The sequence below is a fragment of the Macrobrachium nipponense genome, chromosome 3 (genome assembly GCF_015104395.2).
Source record: "Macrobrachium nipponense isolate FS-2020 chromosome 3, ASM1510439v2, whole genome shotgun sequence".
Classification (NCBI taxonomy): Eukaryota; Metazoa; Arthropoda; class Malacostraca; order Decapoda; family Palaemonidae; genus Macrobrachium; species Macrobrachium nipponense.
The window spans coordinates 123,692,924-123,711,783 of NC_087202.1; the positions used below are offsets into that span (position 1 = coordinate 123,692,924).

The 18,860-nt window shown below is 33.7% G+C and overlaps 2 protein-coding genes across 2 annotated transcripts; one reads left to right on the forward strand and one right to left on the reverse strand.

Annotated features, from left to right (window-relative positions):
- Positions 1-1,126: 1,126 nt before the first annotated feature.
- LOC135222029 (histone H1-delta-like) lies at positions 1,127-2,000 on the reverse strand. The gene has a single exon (XM_064260153.1). The coding sequence runs from the start codon at positions 1,909-1,911 to the stop codon at positions 1,342-1,344; it is 570 nt and encodes a 189-aa protein (XP_064116223.1). The 5' UTR covers positions 1,912-2,000; the 3' UTR covers positions 1,127-1,341.
- A 14,868-nt stretch (positions 2,001-16,868) lies between these two features.
- LOC135222030 (histone H1-delta-like) lies at positions 16,869-17,739 on the forward strand. Its single transcript, XM_064260154.1, has one exon. It carries the CDS (start codon positions 16,968-16,970, stop codon positions 17,517-17,519), a length of 552 nt encoding a protein of 183 aa, XP_064116224.1. The 5' UTR covers positions 16,869-16,967; the 3' UTR covers positions 17,520-17,739.
- The last annotated feature ends 1,121 nt before the right edge of the window (positions 17,740-18,860 follow it).

An 18,860-nucleotide genomic window follows, 5' to 3' on the forward strand; every position in this document is an offset into this window, starting at 1 on the left:
CTAATATAGTTACTCAGTATTCATCCATGTTGCTACGTATATATATTAGTGCTTTCACTGGCACTTTGTGTGTATCTCAGGTATTTTGTCCTCAACGTAATGTTTCCCAGAGTAGAAATAAATTTATAACTGAAGTATTCTCAATGATAATAAACACCAATAGCTTTCTACGAACGTGCAGCATTCCCTAGTGTTAACATATATACACTACCAAAACAGTTCATCTACAATTAATTGAAAATAGACTTGTATAATTATCGTCCGGAACAAATACGGATCTAGCATGGAATAAAGCTTCGCTGTTGCAACTGATTCAGATATGAAGGGTAACTTAGTTCTTTGTAAAAGTAAAGTCGAAATCATTTAAACTATTTTTTGTTTCTCCCAAGAATTCACATTTGCTAAAACTTTAATTTCACCCCTAAATAATTAATTTTACTGGATTTTGTCAAACGTCATTACATAATACATATATTCAATGTTCACCAAGGATATCAGTCTTATTAAGTGCAGCTTACAAACATTCTTTTTTCAGCAAGATGTATTTAAAGTTAAGGGAACATCCTTAGTTTTGAAATGTTAAGATTCAATTTTGGAAATTTTTCTATGAAATTTTAAACTTTTTTAGACAATTTTCCTTCAGCAAGATTAAAGAATTGCCACTTACAAGTTCCAACTCACACTTCAAGAGATATTTTCAGTAGAAAATTTAACTTTCCAGTACATCTCCAAAGTATACATATAGCAAATTAATTTTCCTTTAAGATATAATTTTACTTTCCTTCAGCAAGACGTGCATTTAATGCAACAGTTCAAAGACATTGTTTCCCTTTAAATTAATTTTCAAAGCTGGATATAACCTTACTAGTTCAAGATTACTAGATATAATTTAGTTTTACTTATTTTAAAATACTTTTCAATCTGATAAAAGTAAACCTTGTGATTTGGGACAAACCTTCAAATGTTTCTCTTGTAAACAGACATGAGCATATAATTTCACTTTTTCAATTAAACCTTCATTTCAGTATTTTGAAAACTAAAACTCATTCGGTTTACCCATTAAACCGTCAATTCAGTATTTGACTATTATATAAAAACAATGTTGCGGGTTTAAGAAAATATGGAGTTACGAAAAATAAATATATTTACATGATATACATTTATAAATTTGTACGTGAATATCTTTACACAAGATAAGATTAAAAATCTAAAATTGGGCTTCTTGAGAGAAGCAAAGGGATTCAGGTAACTGGCGATATCGTCTAGTTCTCTCAGCAGTCTCGATTCTCATCTCGTGGTCCATTCGGCAAGTTCGTCAACGGTCGACACAATGAAAGATCTTTACTTCTTTGCGGGCTTCTTGGCGGCCTTCTTAGCTGCAGGCTTCTTTGCTGCTGGTTTCTTGGCGGCTTTCTTGGCAGCGGGCTTCTTTGCTGCTGGCTTCTTAGCAGCGGGCTTTTTGGCGGCCTTCTTGGCAGCTGGCTTCTTGGCGGCTTTGGGCTTCTTAGCGACCTTCTTGGCAGCTGGCTTCTTGGCGGCCTTCTTGGCAGCGGGTTTCTTGGCGGCCTTGGGCTTCTTGGCGACCTTTGGTTTAGCGTCCTCAGCGATCTTGAATGAACCAGAGGCTCCGGCTCCCTTCACCTGCTTCAAGGCACCAGAGGCAACTCCCTTCTTCAGAGCCAACCTAAGGCGGACACCGGCCTTCTTCTCATCTCCTACCTTGTAGTTGGCAAGGATGTGCTTCAACACGGCTTGGCGGGATGATCCCTTGCGGTCCTTCAGAGCCTTCAGGGCGGCAGCAATCATCACGGCATAGGTTGGGTGCACGGGCTTGGCAGCGGGTTTCTTAGCCTTGGCAGCCTTCTTGGGGGCGGCGGCAGGGGCAGCGGGTGCAGCTTCAGCATCAGCCATTGTGACGGTGTAAGTGAATGGAGTGCGAGAACACGAGTGGAGTACGTCTGTACGGGACGAGAGCGAGCTCAGTACTGATGTTTCAAAACTGCCCAGGCGGGGGTAAATTGACGCGTGCGGACGGATATGTAGCCTCACAACGTTGGCGCCCGTTTTCGTTACAACTTGCTCGTCCAACTTCACCATTTTGTGTTTGTAAATTTTATATTTCTTACGATTCTGAGCGATCGGTACGCTTTGGAAACTACTAATGCACGTGGATGGGATGGAGGAACATTTATCTTCTATTTGATATGATTTAAAATGAGTAGGAGGTAATAAATGAGAAGAAATATAACAAATAAGTGAAAGAGTTGCGTTCCGAAACTCGTAATAATTATGTTTGATCTTCCATATTTCTATTTTACCAGAAACATTTTCAACTTTTTAACATTCAGGGAAGGAAACCAACCCTTCGTGAATAAGGAACACGAAAAACACTAGAATTTTAGACATATATAGAGATGTAGTAATGACAATGTTTGAGCACAACAAACACATGTCTCCAACCTGGACGCCTAGAACTTGGCAGAAAGAATAATCAATTATCTCATTTATTTTTGCACAAAATGAAAGACGTTAATCGTGTAGTCAGTTAACAAAAAACTATAATATCAGATTATAATCGTTATATTACCTGACCATTAATTCTATAGGGAATACTTTATTTTCCCGTTTTATGTTGACCAAGAGGAGCGGTATATTTTGGGGAGCTTGGTGCAGTCTCACATTCCTTGAGCCGCCTGCAATATGATACTGCTATATATATATATATATATATATATATATATATATATATATATATATATATATATATATATATGTGTGTGTGTGTGTGTGTGTGTGTGTGTGTGTGTGTGTGGACAGAAAAATAAATATAGATTTTTTATACATGCGTTATATAGAAATATATATGATATATGCTATACTATATAAGTGTATAAATGTGTGTGTGTATATATATATATATATATATATATATATATATATATTATTATGAAAATAAAATCAGATGAACTCTCTCATCAAGAGAATTAAGGCTATATGTAGCCTATATAGATATCTGAAAGATAAAATTACTGTTCTAAATAAAATACTCACCGAATATTCTACTTACATCATCGATTTAGAAGTAAGATCTAGAAATGTTAAGATTTAGAAATAAGATCTAGAAACATTACGCGAAAGTGGAAACAGATGTTTTTGTTAAGAGCAAATTTTGTTACTATAGGCGACCATTAAAAAACAAATATAAGGAAAGAATAAAAAAAAAAATATATGTTCACAAAAGAGTACATTAATCACTGTTTTTGAGTAGCCAGTATTAATTTTGTAAGTAATAGTACTGTTATTATCGTATAATAGAAAATTGATTAAAAGCCTAGTTTTTAAAAAAATCCATAGTCATTTGTAGATATTGTAGGTATATAATTTTGTAATATTTTGTAAAATCCTACTTATGTGAAGAAATGTAACATTTTTCTAGCAAAACTCCATACTCTGATAAATAAATATATTAAATGGTTTACAATCACCAATTCATTTTTTTTGCAAATCTGTACAAAAAATGTTTAAAAAATAGATAAACCTTAATAGGTGGAAATAAATTGATGACAACGTCTATGTACGAAGGGAGGTTTAACGTACAAGTTTCGTTATAAAGTTCTAGCGATTAGTACAGGAAATGATTTAACATGGTATGGCGTAATGATTTCTTAAGGTTTATATTAATTTCATTGACAAACCACGTTATGAAAAATGGTAGGAAGCATGCAATATTATGGTCTGATTTTGGAAGCTATACAATCGGTATAGTTATGTATATACAGATACATACATACACACGTATGTGTATATCCGTGTGTATATATATATATATATATATATATATATATATATATATGTATATGTATATATATATATATATATATATATATATATATATATATATATATATATATATATATATCATGCAATTCCACAATGGTCCCGAGGGTGAAGTATATAAGAGATCCTCATGTGAAAACGAAAGGTGACGAATAAAGGCTGAAAGTCTGGGTACCTCCTTTCATTTTCACGTGAGGATTATATATATATATATATATATATATATTATAATATATATATATATATATATATGCGCGTGTTTGTGTTGAATTAGGACATCAGAATTGTCTGAAAAGGGAACAGATAGACAAGAAAGAATACAGACTTATCGTTTCTTAGCAAATCCACATCTCTTGAACAAAGCTTGCCTACCCATCACCGTTATATTTTCTGATGACAACCTCGAAATCCGAATGATAGCTTTCTTAATAACCAGGTTTCTCCTTTACATTATATATTACGCCTGTTGACGAAACTACAGAGTGAAGGACCATGGGAAAAAAATGTTTTACTAGACCTAAAAATAGATAGGATGGTCGCTAATGGTAAGGTCTGGATACACTGTTCCACGCAGACAGTTTTCATGCAATATTAATGTATTTCAACTTAAATCGAATCAGGTTACACTAAATGTTAGAAGATACGTGTGTATAATCGTCGACGTTTTCCAAAAGGCAGATCATGCTGAAGACGTGGAACTGATAACAAATGCTACACTTGAAATTTTACGCATCTCTTGCACGCACTTTGCCAAGGTAATACTCAGCTTAGAATCAATTAGGCCTATAGATACACTTCAGTAGGTAAAGGCGCAGAAGGGTCGCGAATTTTAGGCCTATTTCCACTCTTTATGACCTTTTTCTTAAAAGCAATCGTAAACATTATTTATTTATTTTTTTTTTTAATAATCCCCTGCCCAAGACCATCTGCCCCTCGCAAAATGACAGCGCGCAGAGCAGGTAATCTTTAGCTTTGCATTAACAGACCAAATTGCTAGTGTTCTGTGGATGAGGCGAGAACACGGTAACCTAGCCATAGCGTATTTCCCACATTGAAAATGGTTTTATTCCATAAGTTACTGAAGAAAATAATCCCCCTTATTTTATTTAGTAACTATCATTATGTAATGCTCATCATATCTTTTAAACTAATTTGTATTCCTGTCAGTCAGGGTAATGTACATGGGTACTAGGCTTATTTCATGGCATTTCGAATGGATGAATTGTTATGACGATATATGACCATTTTGGTTCTTAGCTCATATTCGTAGAGCCTTGTGTGAAGTTTTTCTTGAGTTAACAAAACGCAAGATAAGAAGAAATGGAGCCACAACAACTATTGAACTCAGATATTACCACAAAACGCTAGGCCAACTGATGCGACACTGCTTTCAAGCACTTAGCGCAAAAGCATTCAAAATTAAAATGTTCAGAACTTAATCCTTAGAAAATATGTGGTGTGATTTGCTTTAAACCATGTGGAAAGTACATACTATTTTTTTTTTTATCCAAAACCAACTGTAAGACTGACTTCGGCGGCCTTGCTGTAATTTTTCTTATTTTTTTTTTTATAAAATATCCCCATTTAGCAGCACATTTAATGACTTTTATGTTTTGATTGATCATTTCTGATTCATTTCTTGAATATTATAGCAGCCCAAATAACTAACCTTAGAATAATTAGCAAACCCAAAATTACTGTGTTAGTAGTATAGCATATGGCTGCCTATCGTAATACTGAAACGGTTTTGCTATCAGTACTATAAGTGGTTTGCCAGCGTGAAACAAAAAAACCGCAGCTTTTATCCAAAAAACCAACAATGAAAATAAAAACTAGTTTCGGAATGCATATATTTCCCTTTACCTCCTCTTACTTAGATTGTGCAACGCGTATATATAGAAAATAATCCCTCGAGATGATATTAAGCGGGCAAGATTAGAGGCACGACGTGATACGGACTACATCAAAAGATCAGCTGTTAACGGGGTCGGGGCGGCTGGCTGCGTAGTACTCATGTAGTATTCGAAATTCGAATGAAGGCGCCAAGCGCAGCCCCCCATCATGGCCGACGCCAAACGCTGCTCCCTGATAGGCGGACTAAGAGCGCGGTACTTTCAAAATGATCCCAGGGAGTACGGGCTTTGGGTTGTTGGGGAGGCGGGGGGAGGGGAGCAGGGGCGGATCTCTCACCCTCCTTTCCGCTCCCGCCAAACACCCATCTGCCGCAGGGCATCTTTAGAAAACGTACTTTTATCTCTCTCTCTCTCTCTCTCTCTCCTCTCTCTCTCTTGTATGTTCAAATACGTGTGTTGAAACTACATACGATGGCCAAAATATGCGTTAATAAAACATTTATGCCAGAGCAAATTTTCCTTTTTTGACAGGTGTTACAAAAAATATATATATGTATTTTATAGAATCGTATTATCTAAACGCCATGATGATCTGCTTTCTGGTAAGATGAATGCATCATTGTTATAAATTACTCTTACAATCCGAATATTTATATCTAGTTTCTGAGGCAGACGAGTGCCTCGAATGATCATATAAAAAAAACTTTGTTTTGGAGATGTCTATAGGTTTAGTTATTTTGTTTTAATGATTTTTTTGTTCACTAAATTTCAGGCTTGAATGGACTTTCCTCTATGATGGTCGCATTATCCATTTTTTAAAATATATATTTCATTTCTTGAACAACGCATTTTTTTCACCTAATTCCTTAGAAATAGTGTTTGTATGTTTATGTATTTATATTCTTTATTAGAAAAAGACAAGATAACATTATACTAATGTTAGTAGATGTTAGAAATAGTTTACTACAATTCAAAATTACCTGCCATACAATAAAAGACAGCAAATAATCAGTTATTTATAGTAAAAGACTAGACGTAAACACCGAGGGGGAGACAAATATACAAGCCTACCTAATATAATAATTATAATAAAAAGTTCTCGCCTGCTATATCACCTTCCAGGCGAAGCTCATAGACCTATAGTGAGGAGGACGGTTAAAATAAATAATACTGACTTATTTATGTCAAAATGTCCAAGAACTTAAGTAGGCTAGCCTTGAGTTATAGACACAACAACTGACGTGTGTGTCAGACATCTGACTGAATATCTTTGAGACAAACCCTGAGGATATAATTATAAGATTATAGAGGCTGTTTAATCATCCTATGCAGCCCTGCTCCTCTCTCTCTTCTAAATCTTACAGCTTTTTTTGTATATTTTTTTAAAACATGTCCATCTTAACTATTTTGTCAGTACTTGGTGACGTACATTATCATTATACATAATTAGATACTTAGAAGTATTGAATTAATGCTATAGAAATATTTTATATATTTCGAATTACGAATTAAAACACTTCTGTGTCGCATATATATTATCTATAACGATGAGTGACGACCATCTTTAGTTTTAAGTCTATTTTTTTTATAAAACTTTTTTCCACAGAGGTAATAGTCAAGGGTCGTTATTTATTTATTTATTTTTTTGTTTCGAGAGATAGAGAGGTTTCAGTCAGGCCAAAACTGTGTTGTTGTCATATCGTATTCAAGCAATATTCATCCAATGTTTCCAATCTATTATTTTGTCAGAGAGAAAGAGAGAGAGAGAGAGATCTGTCTGTATATGACTGTTTAGTCTCTCACTCGTCAAACTTACTCTGATATGCTTTATTTCATTGCTTACCAATTAATTCTCTACCTACGACATTAAGAAATCAAGATATTTGTAGAAAGGAGAAATGCCTCTAGACAAAACTTTATCAATCTTGAACCTATGTGATTGATTTAGAATTATGTGTAACAGAAAAGAAGATATATTTGATATCTGTTCCAAGATAACTGAAACTTTGGCGGGAAGATATCTTCATTGAGCGGGAGGAAGTTCCTGCCGATGTTGCCCTAGGGGTGTCCTTGCTTTTTTTTTTCTTTTATCGCCGCTTGAATATTTGCTTTATTCATTCTAGTTGCATTACGTAGGTAAATTCGTTCGATAACAACTGTCTTTTCGAATGAAAGATCTTGTATTCGGGAGCGAGCTGGGACTGAGCGGTCGAAAATCGATGAAACGCTCGGCCAAGGTCTCTCTAGTCTCTAGACTCAACTGATGGCGCGAAATTCAAACTTGTGTGGCACGACCTACGCTACGCAAAGCTTTCCGGTTCACTCCCTCCTTCGCATTCCTCTCTCTCTCTCTCTCTCTCTCTCTCTCTCTCTATATATATATATATATATATATATATATATATTTTAATGGCTTTTACTGTAATACAACAGTATAATATGAAGATGAAAGTCCCATTAAAACACTATTTGGACGTTTCGAGCACTTCCTTCTGTGCCCCTGTTCACTATTCATTTACTTTTACTAGTGAACAAAAGGAAGTGCTCGAAATATTTCGTGGACATTTTACCTTTATATATATATATAAAATAATTCTTATTTTAATACACGGAATACTTATTCCCTACTTTACCTCACAACTTTAGTCAGGGAAAGTACAAGTTGACATCTTTGCCTAGTCAGTTAGAGTCGTTGGATTCATAATAATAATAACGAGGCTATTCGTCCTTAATCAGGCACATGTAGGTTCAATTACTGGCTTGAAACAACTACATTTACAAAATATACTGATGAATTCCAGTCTGCAAAACTTAAGTTATATTCCCAGTCTCTTTTCTGCTACGGATTTGTTGGAATTGTTACGAATTCCAATTTTCATTTTGTTATGATTACATAGTACGATGTTCAAATTTTGAGGCAGCTAGAACATAAGGAGGCTGAGAAAAAAATCTATACACAGTATAAGTTCTGTTAATGTTTATGCAATGTTTTTTTTGTTTTTTTTTTTACTTTATTTTTTTCCCTTCTGGTAAAGTATTAAGTGAAGGTATTTATGACCATTTTCAAACTCGAGTTATCAAGTACTTTGTGTAAAAGTTTAAAATAAACTTAGTCTCTTTAATGGTATATTTCACGGCGATACACACGTATATATATATATATATAATATATATATATATATATATATATATATGTATGTATAGTATATATATATATATATGTGTGTGTGTGTGTGTGTGTGTGTATGTGTGTGTGTGTGTGTGTAGATACAAGCATTTTTTACTTTTTTAACTAGTCTTACTTGAATACTGCGATTTTTGTAAACATCGATGGGGAACATTTATTCGAAGGAGCCGTTAATTAATGTAATTCGTTGTAGCATCCATTATTTTATTTTATTTATTTATTTATTATTTCGAATAAGATGCCAGCAAATATTGCTTCCGGCTCCTGTAGTTCGCGGTGCACTTGTCAAACCCACAATCACAATCAGCCTGGGATATTCGTGGCGGGAAATACCACACTCGCGGTTATTTCCCTGGCGGGAATTTTCCACGGTCGCCGGGCGGGAAAAAATACCCAGTTGTCTCTGGTAGACAGTATCTAAGATTTATGTAGATTTTACGGAGTTTGTTTTATCCTCGTTTTAAAATTTTACTAAGAAAGACGCTACACAAACTCCTTGTGACTCACAACCTTTGAATGCGCCTTAAACTCGTTCAAACTTTTCAGTTTGGTAGATTTGGCAATGCCATTTCCTCGCGTATGGATGATTAATTAAGAGAAGTGACCGCCAAGGGTCGCAGCTATAAGAGGATTGTCTGTCACCTCCCTCCATTCGTCGGTACAAAGACAAAAATATTATATTTAGTAATTTGGACCTTGTTGTACATTTTCCGAGTTGCTTCATGCAAAATTTAATTAGGGAATATATAATATATATATATATATATATATATATATATATATATATATATATATATATATATATATATATATATATATATATATATATATATATATAGGTGTGTGTGTTGGGTACATATGTATATACCTTTTATATTATGTGTTAAACGTAATTACTTTCAAACGAAGTCACTTGTGAATAAAAGCAAATAGTTGGACAGCACGCTCGTATATGTCCAATAACCCTAACCTCGAGGAGGGTAACCCTGAAAATGTACCTTTTCGGATTAGGATTAATTACCTCTTTTGGCGGGAAGGGAGACGTCCTTTCGTAGCCTGAGTTTGGTAGGCGTTCCTACTCGCGGGAAATTCAAGCGGAGGCCCCCAGCGGACAACTGCTTGGCGGGAATATGGGGGTAGCCGATGAAGAAGAAGAAGAAGAAAAAAAAATAGACCTGCTATAAGGATACATGACTGACTTCATTACCATCAACATATCACAATAATACACTATCTTATTCAGTTTGTTTTCTAGTATCTGCTTTAATAGACTCCTTATGTATTTACACGGCCAAACTTATCGACTAAAATCGGAGAACTGAATGTTGTCGAAGAATTTTACATACGTTTAAGAAAAGTTTAGCAACGGTTCGTGTGTCCATCTACGATTCGGTTGGTGGTATTTAAAAAAAAAAAAACAGTCCCGTTGGAAATATATTTATCAAACTTTATTATTCACCGCCAAGTATATATATATATGTGTGTGTGTTTTGGCAGTAACGACAAACAACGTATGTTTTTATCTTTTATTAGAAGAATATTACCTTTCATTTACATGATAAGTAGGATGTTATAAGATATTACAAAATTATATACCTACAATATTTACGAGCGTATTTGAATATATATATATATATATATATATATATATATATATATAAATATATATATAATTCCTAAACTACTTAAAAAACTACTATTAACAATATTAGAGTATCAATTATTGACTCTTATTACAAGTCTTCCTCTTTATATGTTCAAATCAAGGATAATAGAAATAGATATATACTACAAAAATTTCATATGGGTAACTACAGAGAAATATTAATATTAAAGTATTAGATTATTTGTAAGATGTACAAGATTAATTTTTTCTTTAATTCTAGCAAATTTAAGTCAACTTTGATATAATTCTGCATGTAATACTGTTAAAATTGTAAAATATTGTATATTTTCTCTAATAAAAGATAAAAAAATCTATATCTAATGTAAGGCTTGTAAATGATGAGTCGCTTACTTTTTAAAAATAAATAAAGTTCATTTGGTGCCATAGTTAAGATGGTCCAAGTTAGTTCTATATTTATACTCATCACGAGAGAGTTAGTCTTAACAATACGTAACTCTGGACCAATGCTAAGGTCAGATTGGAAGTCAGAAGAGAACGTATGGTTGACATCTCCAGTGTTCTGCCTAGGTAACATATGCTATGAGACTGGATTTTTTTTTTTTTTTTAAATAATGAAAGCATCTTCTCGCTCTCTGAGAAGATTCCCAGTCCAACCGGTTCCAGGCGGTAAAATGTTTCCCTTACTGGTTGATACCGGTTGAAACCAGTCGTCTCAAAGAAGAGCGAAATTCCTATACCTGAATATCTTCTTTGATCTGGTGGGAAAAAGGGGATATCGCATGTATATATATATATATATATATATATATATATATATATATATATATATATATATATGATTCAGTTGCTATAATTGCATGACTAGGACATTCTATAATGATATGACCAAAGTTTGTAAACTGAAATGATAGTGAATATTGATATTTATAAGTGTGTAGTGGTTCAATAAAATCATATTCTTATAATATATAGATGTGTGTGTTTGATTAATTCACAACAATTTAAGTACTTTAAAAAGTGAGCTTAAAACTTATTATTTTCGTAACAATCAAATGGCTCTTAACTGTCCTAAAATTCCCAAAATTCATTTGCAACTAAATAATTGTTTTATCTTTTCTTGTATTTTTGTTATAGTTGGCTACCCACATGTCTGCCAGGTGGAAGTACATAGAACTCCACTAGTTATTATTTGCCGAATGGTAACACACTATGATTAAATATTAACAGTGAATGATGATTAATATTGACATTTTTCTGTACTGTTGGTTCGGTCACATATATAGTTTTAAGCTGGCAAAATTTTTGTCATAATCGGCATTATTATTATTATTATTATTATTATTATTATTATTATTATTATTATTATTATCATTATTCAGTTGAACCGTTTTCTATCTTTATTAGAGAAAATATACAATATTTTACATTTTAAAAAGTATTACATGCAGAATTTTATCAAAGTTGACTTAAATTTACCAGAACATAACAAAAAACTTTAGCGTGTACATTTTACAAATAATCTATGAATTTCATATGGAACAAGCCCACACTACAATGGCCACTGACTTGAAATTTAAGCTTTCAAAGAATATGAAGCAGAAGAAACAAGATTAGTAATGGGAAATACAGAAAGAAGAGACCAGTCATAAGAAATAGATAGATTAACAAATGAATAAATTAGTGAATAAAACATCAAATGATGACTGAGTGCTCATTTCCCTTATTCCTCAAGTTCAAAAGTTAGAAGCATGCCCTGGACACACGAACACACGCAGCTGTGGGCCCTTTTACTATTTCTGGCGGGAAAGGGACAAGTGTGTGTGTGTGTGCCAGCGGTGTACGCACGGTTCAGGTACCACCGTTACAGTATGAATGAGGAGGTGCGCTTGGCGGGAATATCAAATTCTCCAGTCTTGGCGCGAAAGCTTGTTGCATGGGTATATCTTAGCTTCTCTGTAGCCACTGAAATGGCCCTTTCCTAAGATAAAGTATGACGAAGGAGACTTCCGTAGACGTGTGGCAATGGTGAAAGATAGTGTTTTGCGGAGTTCAGAATCCCATAGGTCATTGGGTATAAAATGTCTGCTTGCAATGTAGATCTAGTACTATATATATATCACAGGAATGAAAGATAAAAGTCCTAGTTATTCGAAATAATATCTTGTCAAGTCTGAGTATAAGCAAGTATTAACTTGAGATGCAGACAACTTAAGGATATACATGTTTCTGAATATATTGTAATGGAATCAGGACAATTTATCAAAATAAGATAAATTTAAAGATGGGACTTCAATATGTTAGTTTACGCCGTTTGGCAATATCTTGTGTGTATGCTTTTTATACACGAGTTCAATATATATATATATATATAATATATATATATATATATATTATATATATATAGTATATATATATATATATGATAATATATATATATATACAGTATACATATATATCTGAATCACGAAAGATTGGAACGTGATAAATGCATGAATAAAGGTATAAGCCACGAAGGTAAGTGATACTGACATACATGAGAAACTGAGAGTACAAGCATAGGTCATATAAGTGACAGATAGGGATTATAAGGAGATTAGTACCTAGAATACAACACACCTGGAGAATGAGTAACCTTCCCAAACAAGCATAAACATGGGTACAATTTAAGAACAAAAAGATTAAGTCCAACTGCTCAGACACAGGGACAAGACAATTAAAGGATTATACAGGACAGCAACTGACCACATACAGACCTTGGTAAACAAAAACATATGAAACATATATATACAAAGAAAATATCTATAAGGCAACTAATTTGTATATAGGTCTGTGATTGTATCTTTGAGGTCATTCTTAAGCATGTTACAAATTTAAGGGTCTATATATATATATATATATATAATATAGATATATATATATATATATATATATATATATATATATATATACATATATCAACATGTAAGACAGTGTAAGATTTATATTCATTTTCACTCAAAACTCGATAAACATTGCAGGAAATCTGAAAAATATAATCTAATTTGATTTTTTGACGTAAGGCATGATATCATAGTTTGACGTGGATTAATCTGCTATAATATGAAAAAAAACTGAAAATATATTGGAAATTGTCTTTACGAACGATGTAAAAAGAAAAAAAAATTAAACAGAAATAAGGCAGCAATATGCATAGCTTGGAAGGTTCCGTTGTGAATATATATTGAAAGAGAAGCTGATATATAACAATTTAGAAAAAAAAAATATGGTTTTAGATTTTTCTTATTGACAAATATCTTTGATTTTATTGCCAGTGACTTTATATAGTTTCTTGTAGTGAATTTTAGTGTGATGATTTGCTCATTAACTTTTAAAGTTACTGTGTTTAAGTTTCGAAATAGTGGTCGACACATTATATATATATATTATATATATATATATATATAATATATATATATATGCTTAAAAAATCAGAGTAGATGCACGTGACTTCATTAAATAAGCGAATACCACAGGAAAATGATAGGCAGAAATCCAAGCGCTTTCGTCTTTACTAAGACAATGACTTAGCAAAAGACGAAAGCACTTGGATTTCTGCCTATCATTTTCCTGTGGTATTCGCTTATATATAATATATATATATATATTATATATATATATATATATATGTATATATATATATATATATATCTATATATATATATAATATATATATATATATATATATACACACACACAGAGGGAAACATGTGTAAGTGTATGTATATAAACAAAAACCACAATGCCTTCTTAGACAGCGATGAGTAGTACATAATATACTATATATATATATATATATATATATATATATATATATATATATATATATATATATGTGTGTGTGTGTGTGTGTGTGTTTGGGGTGTAATACAAATTATAACAGCCCCTCCATATATTAAAAGCTTAGGTTATAATTCTCTTCAATCTATGTTAACTGAGCTCTGCAGCGCCAACCAAATCGTACTGTCAGCTGTGGCCAGCGTTCACCGAAAAAAAGAAAGGAAAACAAAACAAATCCATCGTTACCCGTAATACCAGTTAACAGTAATCAGGACAGCCTTACCAATAAACCGTTTATTTTTTCTGTGTTAATCTATAATTGTATTTCATCATCGTCAGTCAATGCTATTTTAAAATTGCCACGTCACTCCCCCGCCAGTTCTACATTATAAAATTCTCCAGTCGATGCCGAAGTCCTGATTCACAACTTTCGCTTTTGGGATAGACAGTAACTTAATATAATCGTCACTGAAGCTCTTACTGAAACACTACAATAATGCAAAAGTTATGCTAGAAAGCGATCATCATAACACAGCCACGCTTAATGTAAAGGAGATAATACAAAAATAAAAAGAGATGCCGCCCATATGAGTGCGGGGGTGATGACCAGAGTAGAGAACGTTTTTGGCCTTTGGCGGGAACTTCAAATTCTTGGCGCGAAGATTGTTTACGGGGATCGGGAGAGTCTCTGCATCTGTTGGCACAAGATACCCTCTGTCGATTATTTCATGCCATATCGTAGTTAATTGCAAACACGAAAAATAAAATCATTTTGAGAACTGAAATATTTTAAAACTCATAATGTATTTAAATTTCTGGATGAACATTTGAATTGACAGCGTTGATATTTGAAATACCAGGAAGATACATTATTCAGTTCAAAAGTTCATCATATGTAGGCGGTATTTTAGCGGGTCCAAGTTAATAAGACACTAAGTTTATATACGTACATACAAAAACATTATATAGATATATATATATATATATATATATATACACACATATATGTATGTATGTATGTATATATATATATAGAATATATGTATATATAGTATATATATATATATATATATATATATAACATATATATGTATGTATGTATATATATATAATATATATATATATATATATATATATATATATAATGTGTGTGTTTATGTACTATATGCTGTTCACGTGTGACAAATTGGGTCTAATTTGAAATTCTAAAAACGAACATTTATTTTTAAATAGACTTACATTTTATTATTTTATCATTACTGTATGCTGCCTCTAGAAGCGACAACCACGGGATATATTCTTGAATTTAAAAAAAAAAAAAAACCTATGATTTTTTAGTGTTTCATGTAAGTCCTTCATAATTAAATGACAATACTGAGAGAGAAAAGGCGAGATGAAGATATTAGAGATATAATCAAATGAAATCAGTGGAGATCAAGTGAAAAAAAATGAATGTAAAACTTACGTAAAATAATTTTTTTCGCTTAGAGCCCAGAACATAAATTAAGCATAAAAATGTCTTTGAAACATATACCACAAAAGCTTTCGTTAATATGAAGTTGTAATGTGAATAATAGCGATTTTGTACGATACTTGCAGTATGATCAATGTAAGGAAAAAGGTTTACGCTCTATAGTCATGGACACATTTGCGCCTGCCGGTAGAACCAAGGTAGTGTTTTGAAAGCTTGAATTTCGCGCCATTCTGTCCCAGCTGTAGACGAAGAGCGGCGCGTATCGCAAATGCATCGCCAGTTTCATTTCACTTCGCCTCGTCGGACGTCGGTAGAGTTCGTTCATTCCATCACGTGAATCGCATGTGACTAACGATACTCGTTGGTAGAAATCGAAAGTTTGCTCAGTTGCCGCACTGTGGGAAGTTCTGCTTATTGGAGTAATATTATGTAAATGCCGAAGAAAGGGTAGTCACAATACTCATTTCAAAATACTTTACGGGAACAAAACTGGTTTTGTCTGGTAATAAAAGATATTTATAATGTCAAAAACTTCAACGAAAGCAAACTGCTTTCGACTGGTAATACGTACAACATACTTATGTCAAAATACTTTACCGAAATAGCTGCTTTCGACTGGTACTACAAAATACTTAAAAAGTAAATAGTTTAAGCAAAAAGCTACTTTTGACAGATAATACAAAATACTTATAAAGTAGTTTACGGAAAAAAAACTGTTTTCGACTGGTAATACAAAATACTTATAAAAACTTGACGGAAAAAGCTGCTTTTGACTAGTACTACAAAATACTTATAAAGTAAAAAGTTTACGAAAAAAAAAACTGCTTTCGACTGATAATACAAAATACTCATGAAGTAAATACTTTACTGAAAATACAGTTTTGACTGCTATTACAAAATACGTTAAAATACTCGACCGAAAACAAAAGAAACTGCTTTCGGCTGGTGACTGAACGAAAAAGAAAATAACGCTGTTATATAGACATCGGACAATGCATAACGGGGTTGGGGGGGAGGGGGACGGGCCAGTAATCCGTGACGCTACGTATCCGTCCGCACGCAGTTTCATAACGCAACCATTCCCGGCTTTTTACATCATTCAGTCAGCAACCCCGCTGGTAGACGGTACCTTTCTGTTCGAGCGCCCATCGCCTCTCAAAGTACTCTTTCGCCATGGCTGACACTGCTCCCGCCGCCGCCCCTGCACCTGCTCCAGCCGCCGCCCCTAAGAAAAAGGCAGCTGTGAAAGCCAAGAAACCCGCCGCGGCGAAGCCTGCACACCCAACGTACGCCGTCATGGTTGCTGCTGCTCTGAAGGCGCTGAAGGAGCGCACCGGGTCCTCCCGTCAGGCCATTCTCAAGTACGTCCTCGCCAACTACAAGGTAGGAGACGAGAAGCTGGCCGGTGCCCGCGTCAAGTCAGCCCTGAAGAAGGGGGTTTCGTCTGGCGCCCTGAAGCAAGTCAAGGGAGCTGGGGCGTCTGGCTCCTTCAAGGTGGCTAAGGACGAAGTCAAACCGAAGAAGGCTGTCAAGAAGCCTAAGGTCACGAAACCAAAGGTTACGAAGCCCAAGGTGACGAAGCCTAAGGTCAAGAAAGCCGCAAAGAGCCCAAAGGCTGCCAAGAAAGCTACGAAGAAGCCCGCGGCTAAGAAGGCCGTCAAGAAGCCCGCAGCTAAGAAAGCTACGAAGAAGCCCGCAGCTAAGAAACCCGCAGCAAAGAAGTAAAATCACTCTGGCATCGGGACCTCTGTTTGACCGACGACGACAAAGTATAACGCAAACGAACTTCAACACGGAAATCTATTTTTAAGTAAATCTGCATCTTCGAGAGCAAAGGGATTCTGTCGCTGTAAAAACAACATATACAAATGATTCATGTACCTGATTTAGTTTTTGTCATTCATTACTTCATGTGTAAATATCACCAAATATATTTATTTTTCCACGCGGGCCTTTTCTTTACTCCATTTGTTAAACAACTGTTTACAAAGATGTACTTGGTATATTTGGACCAGTTGGAATTATGTAACATTTACATATCCTCATATATTGATGCACTGAAAATTCTTAACTAAAGATAATAGTAAACTTGTGCACATTTATGCATATGTTTACAAGCACTTTTGATATAGACAGCTTTTCATTATGAGAAATGATTCATGTGACATTTCAACTGGAAATCTAAAGAAACTACAAAGAACATGAAACTAAAATGTAAACCTGCAATATATTGACATAGTGGCTTTGAACCTATTTAGTTACTAGATCAAGAGTACCAGTGTGTAGTCAAATACAATCAAAGCTCCTATAAAATATAACTTATAATCTTCAGAAAAGGAACTTTACTGACTATTCAGCAATTTGGTTTACAAAGTAATTGAGAATGATGATTATCATATATGGCTTCTTACTATTTTCAATGTCATTTTTCCATTATTTGAAGTCATGAACATAGTTCATGTTTTCTTTTGGACGTTGGTAATTGTATATTCCAGTATTGATATAGAAAATAACATCATTATTTGTGCTTTTATGAAAAATCAATAAATATACGATATAAACATTGTTCACCAATTATATATACATACAATGTACATTCCCTAATGACTCAAAATCAAAGAAAAAATAGCACCAGATTAATATCTAATTGTGACCATTAAAAAAATATTACTACAATAATATACCTTGATTATTAAAAAAATAACGAATCAGATATACTAAATTGTAGAATTTTTAAAATCTTTAATTAGAAAAATACATTAATGCAGTTTTACAATGATAATTTTATTTCTTACCAGGACCTCTGACTTTTATAAACATAACATTACATATTTAAGTAATATCAGAAAAGTAAGTTTTACATTTACTACATCCGTTAGTGTTCATGAATATATATTATATCTATTACCGAACACTAGGCCTAGGAGGCATCCACGGTCTTTTCTGGCACATCACCCGAAGAAGAGGAAGGAAGATCTGGTGGACGGACGAAGGTTGCTCCATATCCCAAAACGTCTGCTTGGCGCTGGGGAACATATAAAAAAAAAACCGGCTTTCAATCTCCCT

What these genes read in the sequence shown, in the direction of transcription:
- LOC135222029 (XM_064260153.1), bottom strand. Translation starts at nt 1,911, where the DNA reads ATGGCTGATGCTGAAGCTGCACCCGCTGCCCCTGCCGCCGCCCCCAAG.
- LOC135222030 (XM_064260154.1), top strand. Translation starts at nt 16,968, where the DNA reads ATGGCTGACACTGCTCCCGCCGCCGCCCCTGCACCTGCTCCAGCCGCC.